The sequence below is a fragment of the Dendrobium catenatum genome, unplaced genomic scaffold (genome assembly GCF_001605985.2).
Source record: "Dendrobium catenatum unplaced genomic scaffold, ASM160598v2 original_scaffold_254917, whole genome shotgun sequence".
Classification (NCBI taxonomy): domain Eukaryota; kingdom Viridiplantae; phylum Streptophyta; class Magnoliopsida; order Asparagales; family Orchidaceae; genus Dendrobium; species Dendrobium catenatum.
In genome coordinates this window covers 591,867-606,106 of record NW_021573316.1, presented here as the reverse complement: position 1 = coordinate 606,106, position 14,240 = coordinate 591,867, and the positions used below count along the sequence as shown (strand labels likewise).

Here is a 14,240-nt window from a genome sequence, read left to right as displayed (position 1 = left end):
CATTGCCTATATGGTTTTAGTTGTACTTAGTGATTAGTTGTGCTTGGTGGTCGTATGTCAATTTGGTATTAAAGTACAAGTCACAGATTCAAGTCCCTTAGAATGCACTCGAGCATCCATGGGAGGAGAATGGTAAAGGATTATCAAGAGGATATCATAATAATAGTCTACAAATCAATGATATGATTGAGTCCTAGACTTGCATTCAACATAGTGGACTACAATGTCATTATGTTGTAACGCATTTATGGACATGGGGTGATTGGACAATTAAACATTAAGTCTTAATTGTGCATTTTCCATTACGTAAGGATTTTAAGGCAGTTGGTTACTCTTAGTGATCCTACATCAAGTTGATATTAGAGCGCCTGCCATGTGTTGGAATCGTTGGTGGCGCTAGTGGGCATCCAAGAAGGGGAGTGGTAGAGGACTGTCAAAAGAACAAAATACCATTTGTAATGTCAAGCAGCCTTGCATTGGATAATCAAGTCATGCACATGCATGCAATCATGGTGGATGATTGGGACTTTTTTTGGTTCATCCTCTCCTTTTGTAAAAGATAGTTTTAGAAACAATGGTTAAAGGAATGAAGTTTTCTAACGGAGAAGCAAATATCAAAAAGCTTCTCAAAATAGTAGAAAAATAAAGTCCTCTAAAAAGCATTTCTATAGAAGTGTCTCATCCAAACAGCGTAAAAAAATCTCCATTTATAAAAAGAAAAGGAAAAGAAATGCCAAAACAAACGAGCCATATGTCACGGATATTGTAAAGCACCTTTGGTTATAAAGCCTATGTTATTCTTTCCGCCTTAGTCTAGTATTTTTGAGTAGTTGGTTAGCTAAGTTGTCCTACGTCACCAATCTTTCATTGTAAACCCTAGGATTCATTGCATCTTTAAAGAAAATCGAATCCGTTGCACACTATTCAAACTATTATAATATAGTTTTGTGGATCTTTCCAGTGTTGATTTTGGTAATGTTGGACATTACATCATTGTCACATCAGGTGGTTCTATGCCACTTATCTTTAATTCTGATTATAAACAATAGGATTCCTCACATCTCCATAAAAAATCAGAGCTTCCTCACACTATTTAAACTATCACAAACTCAATCTATACGTTTTGGCATGAACCATTTAGACTGCAGGTTTGAAGCAATGGTTTTGTTTTTATGACATGGGGATCATGGATTTGAATCACAAAATATCCTCGTAAAATGCGAAGGTAAAGTTGCAAGAAAAAATTTCAATTAGTACTACGGTAGCACCTTAGCTGGCATTGTTCTTTGCCCTCCAAAAAGAAGTTAGATGCTTCAAATCCTCAAAAAATAACCCAAAAATGCTAAATTGGCTGTCATTTTAGGACGCTGGTCAGAGTTTTTATTTTTTGTAAATTTCTGTCATGTTTGCTGTCTGGTGCATGTTTTTGTTCAGTTGCATCACTCAAGAGAAGTCATAAGTTACACCGGAATTAAAATCTGCTTGTTCTCAGCTAACCCTACATTTGTTATGCGCTTGAAATTCATATAAAAATTAACTGCCTTATGGAAGTTATATCTAGGTCTCTAACTGTCATCCACTGCAGTCCTATATGCAGATTAGATTCTACAGCATTGTATTGTGGCATGAATCATCTTTTCTTTCTAAGGTTTTCATTCGTATTTAATCTTGAGTGTCCCCCGAAATCTCAGTTGAAAATGTTGCAATTGGCTTTACGGGGTTTTACCTTGCTTGGCCAATATAACGAACCATCTTTATTAAGACACAGCAGAACCAGCAAGTAGAGAACATTTTGGAAAGGTCAAACTATAACCGTTGTTTTGTTTGTTAATTATATAAGTTTCTTCTTTGCACTGCACCTTTCTGAAGTTGGTGCAGTACTTGCTAGGAGTTTCATTTTTTCTTCTTGTTCATCTTCTTTATGAACCTTGGTACTGGTTATGGTGAAATGATCTGATGCAATTTTTTTATCTTCCATTCTCTTTGACATATTTTTGATTAAGCATCACTATGTTCAGGAGCCAAGCAGTGTAGAGAAAATAATGGAGATCGATGAGCACATTGGATGTGCTATGAGTGGTTTTATAGCTGATGCCCGCACACTCGTTGAGCATGCAAGAGTTGAAACACAGGTGATTTTAATGGAAATTGAGCACCAACAGCTTGCCTTTAAAAGCATGTGCCAATTGCTGAACTTTTTATTCTGTATGTGTATTTCTTTTTTTTTTTGTTTGTTAGAATCACAGGTTTTCCTATGGTGAGCCAATGACTGTTGAGTCTACTACCCAAGCGCTTTGTGATCATGCTATTCGATTTGGTGAGGGCGAAGAAGAATCTATGGTTAGTAGTGCTGATTCAGATTTCAACTATTATTTGTTGGGCCTCCATATATATATATATCTCCTAGTTCTTGTTATATTAGTTCAATATTTTTTTATGGAAGGCAAAATATGTGTTCCATTACAAATCCAACATATCCTTTTCTAAGACGACCTCTCATAGCTGTCAAATGTTTTCTACTTTAAATAATATATTTGATTTTACAGCCATGTCGCGTTATGTATTCTCTTTTCAGTTTAATTTGTCGATTAACCTGTTGACCTGTGTACTGTTTTTTTTTTTTTTTTGGAAAAATTAGGGGCCTAAGCCCAACTGTGTACTGTGAGTAAACCGAAACAAAAAAAATTTCATTCGTACGTGAGAGTCACACGTCGCTGGAAACTGGCTGCACGTCGTTCGCACGTCTTCGGCATTCTTCAACGTCGCACGATCTCACCTCCTTAAATACACGAGAGAGGGAAGGCTTCGGGTACCTGGTGACAAATTAACTTCACTCCTCCGCTTCTTCGTTTTTGTTCGACTTCGCTCCTTCGAAAATGTTCCTTTCCTGTCCGAAAGGAAGTTACGACATTTCGATTGGAAGCGACAATCGGGAGCTCGCCGCTGTGAAGGTATTTTCTCCCTGTCACGCGCTTCTTCGGCTTTGCTCCCCCGTCGACTTCCCTTCCCTTCCTGTCGGTGCGGACGTTACAACATTTCGATCGGAAACAAGAAAGGGAGCTCGCCGCTGTGAAGGTACTTTCTCCCTGTCGCGTGCTTCTTCGGCTTTGCTCCCCTGACGACTTTCCCTCCTGTGGGATCGGAAGTTATGACATTTTGTTCGGAAGCTAGGACGGGAGCTCGCCGCTGTGAAGGGGCAAATTATTGGGTCAGGTGACCGAACGCAGAGATAGGTTCGGATAATAATAAAATATTAATTATTTTTAATTAATCATAATTTATTAAAATTAATTAATATTAATTAGTTGTAATTAATTATAACTTATTATTATAATTAATTTTAATAAACTTTAATTAATTTATTTAATTAATTATAATTAATTAAAAATAATTAATTCATTAATTATAATTAATTAGTGTTAATTATAATTAATTCAAAAAAAGAGAGAAGGAAAGAGAAAGGAAGCATGCCTCTCTCTTGCCTCAATCCACGTGCCCTCCACCTCCTGGTCCCCAAGGTTTGACTTATGACTTGAAATTCCTCTCTCGTAGCTTGTGATGAACCGGCAAACTCCCTACGCGAGCACGTAGTGTAGTAGGGAGAAAATTTGGTGCGGCGCTTGCAACGAGATGGGTAATCCCCGTACTGCTCATGTAGCGTGAGGGGGATAAAATTAAGTACCCACACGTGGGGAAATCCCTGTGCTCTTTTCAACAGGTGCCCAAGACCCCTAAGCGCTCATGTAGCGTCTTAGGGATTGAAGATAAATGTAGCCGCAGTGTTTACGGACATCTACCTGAAGCCCTCGTGTAGCGTGGAGGGGAATGTTGCCTCTTGATTTTTCTCCTAAACAGGGGAGACACCGGGAGGTTGTCGAAATTTCGACTGAGGATATGGGAGACTTGGGCAATCATAAATGACTTTTATTGAACTTGATTGAACATGTTTGACTTAAATTTGGACTCAATTTAAACATTAAATGAATTGAACAAGATCACATGAGAAGAACTTTGACTTGATTTGAACACTAATTGAAGATGAATTAAACAATTTGGATCCAAGCAAGAATTTGATTTGAACTGCAGGGGACTTGAACAAAATTAGAACATCAAATAAAGACTTTTATTTGGACTTGAGTTAGAACTTAGAACATAATCTTGGACTCAAATGACATTGAACCTGCAAACATTAGACTCAAACTTGAACTCCATTTGAATATTAAGAAGAAATAATTTGAACAATTTGAGCACAAGCAAAGACTTGCAACTTGATTGCAAAGGACTTACAACCTTAATCGCCTTGTCTAGCCTCACTAATGAGGAGAAATTATTGTGTACGCAATCCGAACGTGTTCGGATGTGCGTACACTCTTATTTTGTTGCGTATTTTTTGATACATAATTTTTTCGTGGCAAAATAAGTAGCAAATAATTAATACTCACTAAATACACAAAAAATACGTAAAAAATACGTAGAAAAAATTATGTATAAAAAAATACACAACAAAATAAGCAGTGTGTATGCACATCCGAGCACGTTCGGATTGAGTACACAATAATTTCTCCACTAATGAGAGGATCAATCTACGGAGATATGAACAATACTTTGATATGGCTGGTTTAAAAAAATAAGTTATGAATGCTTTCAGGTTAGAATGGTTATATATATGCACGCACATACACCCCTCCAGATGAGGAGTCAACTTTCGATGATGATCTATGATGTATTTTGAAGCATCAATGAGTGAGGACTTGGAGCGAATGACTCCCGGGTTTGCCATTGTATTATTTGAGGTGGCCGTTTATGCTATTTTAATAGATTTTGGTGGGCCGGCTCAAGGGTTTGCAGTATAGTTGTATTTCTTCTGATCTTATGCACAAATGAGGTAGCTTTTGCTTGGTGGCGACCATCTGAGATATAAGCCCTCATTTATGTTAGCTATTGATGGAAAATCATTATAACATGTGTTTGTAATATAACTTTTGAAGTTATTTATTTTTCCTGCTTCCTGCTTGAGCAATGCAATAGAGTTTAGGTAACGATGATAAATATGCTATGGGCGTCATGGTACTGTTCTGTTCTCATTTTTTTGTGTATGTGTGTATGGAGGGAGGGCTGTTTAAGGATCTACTTTTGTTTTGTGTATGTGTGTATGGAGGGAGGGACTACTGTTTAAGGATCTACTTTTGTTTTCTTATCTCCTAATCTAAAGGTTAAATTGTGGTGATAAATTTCACCTGCTTAGGGATGGTGGTGTTTGGGTTATGTTTTGCCTTTTTTGTTAAAATATTCAGCTTTCTAATAAAATGTTAGTGGAGTTTTCCTACTTTTTTTTTGGCTATTAGTATTTTGATAAAAACTCATGGTGATAATTTTCGTAGGACTTGCATTTTACTCTTTAGTTTCCAAATAATCACAGAGGGATGGTTTCAAACTGGTCCTTAATTTTTCCACAGAATATTGCCTATATAATAGATATTTGTAGAAAATATTCTAAAATGGGCTTTTGATATAGGCTTGGATAGTAATCTTGTTAATCTGTTTCTTGCAAAAAGCATTTTAATGAAATGTTTTTTTGATGAGTTTGATCGTACCTCTTTGGTACTGTTGAGAGTTGGGGGTTTTTGGGATAAAGAGGGGGAGGGGCTGGGGGTGCTGGAGAAAGGGAGACGAAGGGAGGGGGAGAGAGGGAGGGGAGGCCCCATTGCTGATTACCATGGTTTGGAGGGAGTGAGGGTGCGTAGTTCTTGATGAGCTCATTGGATCTGTGTGGGTAGCGTTCAGTTTCCAGTATAGAGGAATTAGTGGGTGGTTAATCTTTTTTTTAAGGATTGCTCTGAGTGAAAGCATCTGTTTATGTATTTTTCTTAGGTTTATAATTCAGTTCTACTCGTTTCTTGTGCAATTTCCCCATGATTGAATTCATTGAGACTTGCATTGAATTCATTGGTGTTGTAGTCTTGTTTTTGGAAAAAAAAAATAATTTTTTCATTATGAATGTTTCCCTTTTGCTTATACCATTTAAATTTTCTAGGCACCACCTCATGCAGGTGCTCATTAAGGTTGGAAATTCTCTCATGAAATTTTACCTCCTTGTCTCTCTTGTTGGAAGAAACTTTGTTGTGTTCATAAAATTCTTGCTGCTAAATGCAAAAGCATAATTAAGTATCAAAGAACAAGCTTTATCATGGTTTCTTGTTATTCTGATGTCAGATTGTGGAATTTCTTTCCGAGCCTGGTTAACACGTGAAATATACTTATTCAAAATTCGTTATATTTATTTCAGTCACGCCCTTTTGGAGTCTCACTTCTGATTGCTGGTCATGATGAGCATGGGCCTAGTTTGTAAGTACTTTTATAGCTTGATCTCTTAAAGCCTTGGTGATTGAATTTCATGGTAAAAGATAGTATTACGTGAGTTAGGAAAAGCTGTTCCTTTACTAAAAATACTGAATGCTATTGGCATGTCATTTGACGAGAAGAACCGCATTAAAACATATCCATGTCTGAGTTTGTCCTTAGAAATGTCGTTGCTCTATACAGTAGCTAGTTTATGCTCTCAAAACATTTACATATACTGTTGAAATTCTCATGAAAGTATTGTGTATGGTTTAAAAATCATTATTAGCTTTATAACAATTTATTTGTTAGGAAGAATGTTCTTCCTACCATGGTGCTTTGATGCCACACAACGCCCATGATGAACGAGATGGTTTGAACTTCATCCTCCTATCAGGAACCAACAAAATAACTGATTTGTGTTTAAATAAGAGGCACAAAAAAGATTAAAGGATTCTGAATTTTATTTCCCTTATTTCATATTGTAGAAGAGGTATATATTTATATAATATACAAGTTACTAGTCCTATATTTAAGAAATAATTAGTATAGAATCAACTCTTTCTTAGTTTTTCATGGAGGTTCATATAAGGACGGACGAACAATGACGGATTGTTGAGGTGGACTACCATCTTATGATTGATTTAATCAAAGCACACGGATTGCTGGTGATAAGTAGGTGTGGGCCACAACTAGACTTTCTTTATAGAATTTTCACTCTCTCAAGTTGGAAATATATGTTGATCATTCATAGCTTAGAAAGTTATTTTATTATATTGTGATTGATCAAGGCCATTGATTATGATATTTGCTATTTGAAGTTCTGTCGGAATGCACTTTGTTTGAATAATCTTTTGATCAATTTTTCCTTTCTAAAATGTGTATCAATTTTAGTATGCTTTATTCTATCATGGTGTTTTGGACCTATAACCGATGTAGAACAGGAGGTGGGGGAGATTTAAAAAATTTTGAATTTCAAATAAGAAGAATAAAGGAGGGAAGAGGTAATTAATATTCCCTAATCTTAGACTGTAAATTAGGGAATAAATAATTAGAGAGGGGAGAGAAGGTGGGCTGGCCAATGGAGGGAAGAGAAAAAAAAGTGTCCACATACAATGTATGTGGACCCACCATGCATTAATGGGAGATTGGAGAGTTAAATCTGAAATAATTTCATATTTAATATGATTGAAGGATGCTTCCTAAAATAGATGTACTAATTAGGAAAGCATTTGAAATTTGGATATGAGATTAATTAATTAAATAAAGAAACTTCTCAAAATTAATGTAATTAATGAGGGTGGATTTGAAATTCAAATTAGATTAATTCGAATTTAAAATTTTTTCGAATTAATGACATCCTAAATAAGGAAAGAGGAGTTTTGGAGGGAAGTGATATTAGGCAAAGAGATTGATGACGGGTGGGTTTGGGTGATGGTGGGGATGAACCGGCGGATTGGAGAGACCGGCGGCTAGGGAGGTTGGCGGGTATGTTGGAGGTGGAGCTAAGGCCGTGGTAGGGAGAAGGGGAGGTCGGTTTTGTGGAAGTGGAAGGGTTGATGGGAGAATCGGCCGGTGGAAAGTGGGGGATTTTGACCGGCAATCAAGGGAGGAGGAGAAGAGGATTTAGGGAAAGAAAGATACAACCGCGAGCTCGGACACATCCTGCAGTTGACGGGTACTACGTTGCCCTTTACCAAGGGACTTCAGGCCACGAGCCCGAACACATCCTGCGGCTGGTGGAAGCTATGAATTCATCCTATAGGAATTTCACCCAAGGTTCTTCCCAAAGAACAAAAGTGCGAAAACACAAATTTTTTATTATAATTCTATCATGCCTAATACAAGAGAAGAGGCCTCTATATATAGGCCTAAAAAGAAATTAAAAGACATATTTGCCCCTTGGGCTTACATAAGACAAGACTCTTAAACGAAAGGGTAAAAAGGAAAAATTACAAAATTAAATCAAAATACAATTAAAAAACTAAAATAAAATGGAGTGATCTTGGCCGTCGATCTTCAACTCTTCCTTTGAATATCATCTACCGTCAGATGTCCGCATCAATAGCTTTATTAATTGTAGTTTGCTTATCATATATCATTATAATTAGTTTGTTAACGGAGATGTTTAGCTCTTTTAAAAACTTTCTTGGCCACATTCGTCCATAATTTTATAAGCGATAGCCTTAAATTATACTTCTATGCTATTTCTAATAACCACTGCCTATTTTTAACCTTTGCAAGTAACTATGTTTTCCCATACAATTGAATAATACCCAGTGGTTTTTAGATTAATTATGAACCCACCCAAGTTAGCATTACTGAATTTTTTTATATCCCAATCTGTTTCCTTTTTGAAGAATAGACCAAAGTTTTGAAAATTAAAATGAATATTGAATAGAAATATGTGAGATTTAAGTGATACGCCTTGGATGCAAAAACAAGTAACAATAATAGAAAAACTACAGTAAAATCAAAACGGTGGTTGATTTTGTATTAATACTTTAATAAGAGAAAACAAGATACATGTGATCTACAATTCGAGAGGTAGAACAACTCTTCCAATCAACTTAGACATCGCTAGGAAGTCCTAAAAAATAACTACAACAAACATAACTCAATCAAAGCATGAACTTAAATCCCTAGACAACTCCCCCTTAAATTGCCCTAGAGCACAATAACACAAATAGAACCTTCCTAAACAATTAAACATAATTTATGAAACCTTTTTAAACAATTAAATATTTTCTAAATAGTATAAACATAATTTAGGAAACTTTTTTTTCGATTATAGGTTCCTTCTATCCTATATAATTTAGGAAACATTTTTAAACAATTAAGCAGAATTTAGGAAACCTTTCTAAATATTATAAATATAATTAGGAAACCTTCCTAAACAATTTCCCTTTAATTAGGGACATTCTTAAACAACTCCCCTTGATTAGGAACCTTCTAAATATCTTCCACCGGGAGCGTATCAATACTCCCCTCCTGAAGAACCACCTTATCCTCAAGGTGTAAGGAAGGGAACGATCTCCTAATAATCTATTTTAACAACAAAATATGCTTTTTGTCGAGAACCACGTAGCACATGATCCAGCTCTGTATCCTTCATTATCTACTTGTGCTTCACTTTAGAGAATATACCATCTTTCAGTAATTCTTTGTCAATGCATTTACTTTTTATCCACTTGCTCCAGCCATCCCAGTCATCAACTATTTTTTTCATTCAAAGTCATAAAGGTTAAAAAGAAATGGCACAAAAAATCAGGTGACAACAAGAAACCACATGGATGCAGTGAGAAATATAATGGTTGTTGAATTAATAATTGTAGATTCATGGATCTGATAAACAATTAGTGGAAGCATGAGTTTTATACCCTTTGTAAAATGACTGCTAGAGTACATCTTGTAATTCTCTGCAAACTTTACATGTCGCTCAACGAATCCTCATCCAGTAGCTCGATATTTTACTCTGCCATGTAGGATTGTTCGTCCAAAGTAATAGGATTTTGTTCCAAGCAAGAATGTAGAGAATACTAAGTAAAATTGAAGTTGTATGATGATGATGTTGCCCAATGCAGTTTTGAAACCCCTTTTCAGCCCAATAACCATGGGTAAGGCCATCAATAGATCAAGCTGGACGGCAGATTGAGATGCCATAGTAGCATTCAGAGGATTTTTATCTTTTCATCAGTGCTTGCTTTGTAATGGCAGACTCAAGCCCACTTAATGATAGATACTGCTTTTCATAGAGGAAAAGGGGTTGCTGAGGACATCGACAGACGTTTTCGATGAGTATATCAGCACATGAGTCGCAGATCGATGGCTACGATCCACAGCCTTTATTTTGATGCCTAGTCTTTATTTTAATGTTTTATGTATTAATTGCTATTTACGATTGTACCCTTTCTTTTGAGTCTGCTTGAGTTGTAGCCCCAGGGGCATTTGAGTCATTGTATTTTTATTTTCTTAGGCCTATATATTGTGGCTTCCTCTATTGTATCGGATGATGAATGATGAATGAAATATTAGTTTTCTTTGCTTGATCTCTAATTGGGTTCTTGAGAGGAGAGACCTTAGGTGGGTGAAAGCAATACCCATCAACCTTGGTGGATTCCTAGGTTCGCGGTTCGTCGTCTTCTTATTTTTCCCTAACCCCACCCACTGAATTCCCCATAACACTGCCGGCCTTCCCCTTCCACCACATCTGTTTCTTTTTGTTTTCTCAAAGATTAACCTCCTCCTTAAACTCATACCGCCGGCCCCTTTGGCTCCCAAGCCGCCGGCCTCCAGCCAAGGCCCAACGGCCAGCCCAGCCCGCAGCCCCCCTCCTCTCTACCTATCCAACCCGCCGGCCACCCTTCCATACTCCCCTAAATTTGAATTTCAAATTTCAAAATTACCTATAATTACTTTCCTAAAATACCTCCATGCTATTTAGGAAAGATTCATTATTTGGATTTAATCTATTTTGAATTTTAAACACCTTCCTATGAAAATAATCCCTCATTAGAAAGTTATCTTAAGTTAAATCAAATCTGAAATTAAAATCTGATTTGATTTAAATCACATTAGCTCCATTGGGGACCACATACATTACATCTAGACATATTCTCCTCTCCTCCTATAATCGGCCCCTCCCTTGGATTTTCTTTCTCCAATTAAACCTCCCCAAATAAAGCTGCCGCCTCCCATTAGCCCTAATTTTGGGGTTAATTTGTATTCAAATTATCCTCATTCCCCTTTAGAAAATCTGAAATAAAATTCAGGATTTTCGAATTTGTGCTTCCCTCCACTAAACCCAAAAGAACCTCACCACAATCCTAGTTCTAGCCGACCCCTCCCTTCTCTCCACCCGTCCCTTCTCCCCTTACCTCTTTCACGGTCGATCCTCTTTCCCCACGAACTACTACCCATCCTCTCCTTACCATATTCTTCTCGTCCCCTCTCAAGGTAAGTATGTAGCCGATCCTGAGATTGACCATGGCTTTGTTTACAACGCCCGAGGAGAGAGATATCTTCTGATCTGTTCTCTACGAACCAGATTGGGAGTACGACGAGTCGGTGGAGCGCTACGTCAACCACATCGTTTATTGCCTCGCAAAAACAATAGAGCTCCAACGACCCAGAATCCCGTGGCTCCTCGCCTGAAGATCCGTGCATCCTCTACAGTCGGCTACCTTCCCTACAACAAAGCTCCTCGGTTTTTTCTTCCTAGTGGTAATCTCAAGTCTAGTTTGGAAGATCTTCATCCGGTAAGCCCTAGAACTGTAGAGTGAGAGAACCCTCAAGGTGAACATCTCAATATTAAATTTCCTATTATTATTACAAGCTATTAGTGTTTCTATTGCCTTTGTATTTGACTAAGAGTGTCTTGGTTAATCTACATGTGTTTCTTTGCCTAAGCAAATGGAAAACTACGAATCCTTAAAATTTTCTTTTGTCTTGAAGCATAATTTTATAATGGTAAACTTTTAACAACTTTCTTATTAATGTTCTCGATAACTTCTGGTAGTTTCACATCATTTAGTATCAGAGCATGATTAGCATAGACTACACATGCTAGAACTCATCCTAGTGAACTACATAATCATTCGTAGATATTGCTACATGCATGTCATCACCTAGAAAATTTTAAACCTTAGCAATCTTGCTGTCCAGAATTTTTTCTGCATCATTAAGTGGCCCTTTAGGTGAGTGTAACCTAGTGTTTAGGTGCTGCCTACACCTTAGCAACCCTCCTAAACATCAAGGCAACTTAACCAATTACTGTAGTTTGTTGTTTTTGTCATTTCTGCATCATTTAGTTGCATTTAGGTGAGTACATTTAGTGTCTAAGTGCTGTCCTTTAACCCTTCACCCTTCCTTAGTGCGCCTTAACATCCACCTATGGATCCGGAACAAATTCAAGCGACTATATACTTCATTGTTGGTCAATTAGGCACAGTCACTCAGCAAATTAGAAACACCCAATCTGATTTAGCGGACTTTCGACTCCAAACTGGAGAACGCCTCGATAACATCGAAAGGCTAGAAAACTCGATAATATACGCACCTTCTAGACCTCCCTCGCCTTATGTCGAAGAAACTCGGGCTGACTACAGACATTAGCGGGAACCTTATAATCCTCATCATAGACCCAACCATGAGCGTGTAGGACATGAAATCACTTGGAGAGAGAACGACGCCGCCCAGTTATTGAAAAACATCCGAATAGATGCCCCTTCCTATGACGGCACCCTCAACACTCAAATCTTCTTGGATTGGCTCAAAGGGATGGATAGTTATTTCAAATGGTATAGCATCTCGGAGGCTAGGATAGTCGCGAAGATGAAGCTTACAAACAAAGCTAGCCAATACTAGCCAAACTTAGAGAACATGCATGAAGCTCGAGGTGAGCATCCCATCACCGACTGACAAACCATGAAGAAAGAACTCAAGCATCCCATCCGTTTAGAAGTTCCTCTGGTCAACCTCAGAATCGACCTAATGGCGTTGATTTTAGAGGTAAGACTTCCAAGCGTGATACTCCCAAAGCCACTTCTGGAACCTAGTGTTATAGGTGTCATGGATATGGACACATTGCCTCGCAATGTTCTAGTACATATAAGGTCACCATAATCGAAGAGATTGAATGTGAGACCTCGTTCCCTTACTGTTCCTCTCTGGCTTGGATTTTCCCTCCCAGAATTGTCCGGGACGATAGTGAGATCGGCCAGGCCGATCTGTACTGTTCAAAATATCGTCCTGAAATAAGTTCTGGGAACCGTCCAAGACGATCGATTTTGGTCTGATCGTCCCGGGACGATTTGGCGATCGGCCAGGCCGATCAGCCTAATGATATAAGAAAATCAGCTCGTTTTGAGGAGAGAGAAAATCATTTTTAAATCAAAATATCTGATTTTAGAGAGAGAAAGAGAAAGAGAAAAAGAGGAAAGCTGGATTTTGGAGGCCGCGGAGCGCTTTTCGTCCGACGCTACTGTTGGGAAAAGTGTAGATCTCGTGGTAAGGACTCCGAATCCTATCTCTGTTTTCAAAGATATTGTGTTTTGACCGAGTTGTAATCTGTTTTGTGTTTTCGTAGTCGAACATTTGACGTGATTTCGATTTGACACAACTTTCACCGCACAACTTTTAGTATGTTATAGATATGATTATTGTACACGATTTGAGTTTATTCTGCGATGATTTTACCGGTCGGATATGATTCTACGTGATTTTAATTGAATAGAAAAATATCAGGACTTACTTTGATTTGGATTCTATAGAATAATAGTCTTGTATTGATGTTGTGGTTATTCTGCTGTAATTTGGAGAGATTTGGAATTTGTGTCTTTTTGCAGGATTTTTGTGTAAAATTTGACCGACTGCCGTTACTCTGCCCGATTTTCGTACAATTTCTGATTTTTTCGAGATTGATAGATTGAATTGATATGTGTATGATTATTGATATGATTGTCCTAGATTTCTTTAATATTGCTTATTGCATCGATTATTACATTGATTGATTATTACTGAAAGACAAGTGGGAACCTGGTTGAACGTTGGTTGGAGATAGATCTTGACCTGTACAGGATGGTGGGCCGACGGGCTTTCATTTAAATATCGATCATGGATTTCTACAACAGCACTATTGATGGGAGTCATAAGGAGTTTTATATGCCGACGGGCGGCCGACGGGCAAAAGAGTGACGACTCTTCTTGATAGAACCAATGTACGGATCTACAACAGCAATATGGATTCTACAACAGCAATATAGATTCTACAACAGCACTATTGATCATGACTAGTGTTTGTGCTTGTCGAGTAAGACCATTGTATGAAATTGCATGTATACGATATTGCATCGTATGGATTTCCTGATATGCATTGATTTATTGATTTCTGATTGATTTAT

At 37.5% G+C, this 14,240-nt stretch overlaps 1 protein-coding gene across 2 annotated transcripts in view; it reads left to right on the top strand.

Annotated features, from left to right (window-relative positions):
- Window positions 1-14,240, top strand: part of LOC110103556 (proteasome subunit alpha type-5) — a 31,411-nt gene that overhangs the window by 1,251 nt on the left and 15,920 nt on the right. For both annotated transcript variants that reach the window (XM_020832327.2, XM_020832328.2), the window contains exons 4-6: window positions 2,019-2,132; window positions 2,239-2,340; window positions 6,287-6,345. In XM_020832327.2, the coding sequence (XP_020687986.1) occupies window positions 2,019-2,132; window positions 2,239-2,340; window positions 6,287-6,345 (275 nt within the window). The remainder of the gene's footprint in view (window positions 1-2,018; window positions 2,133-2,238; window positions 2,341-6,286; window positions 6,346-14,240) is intronic.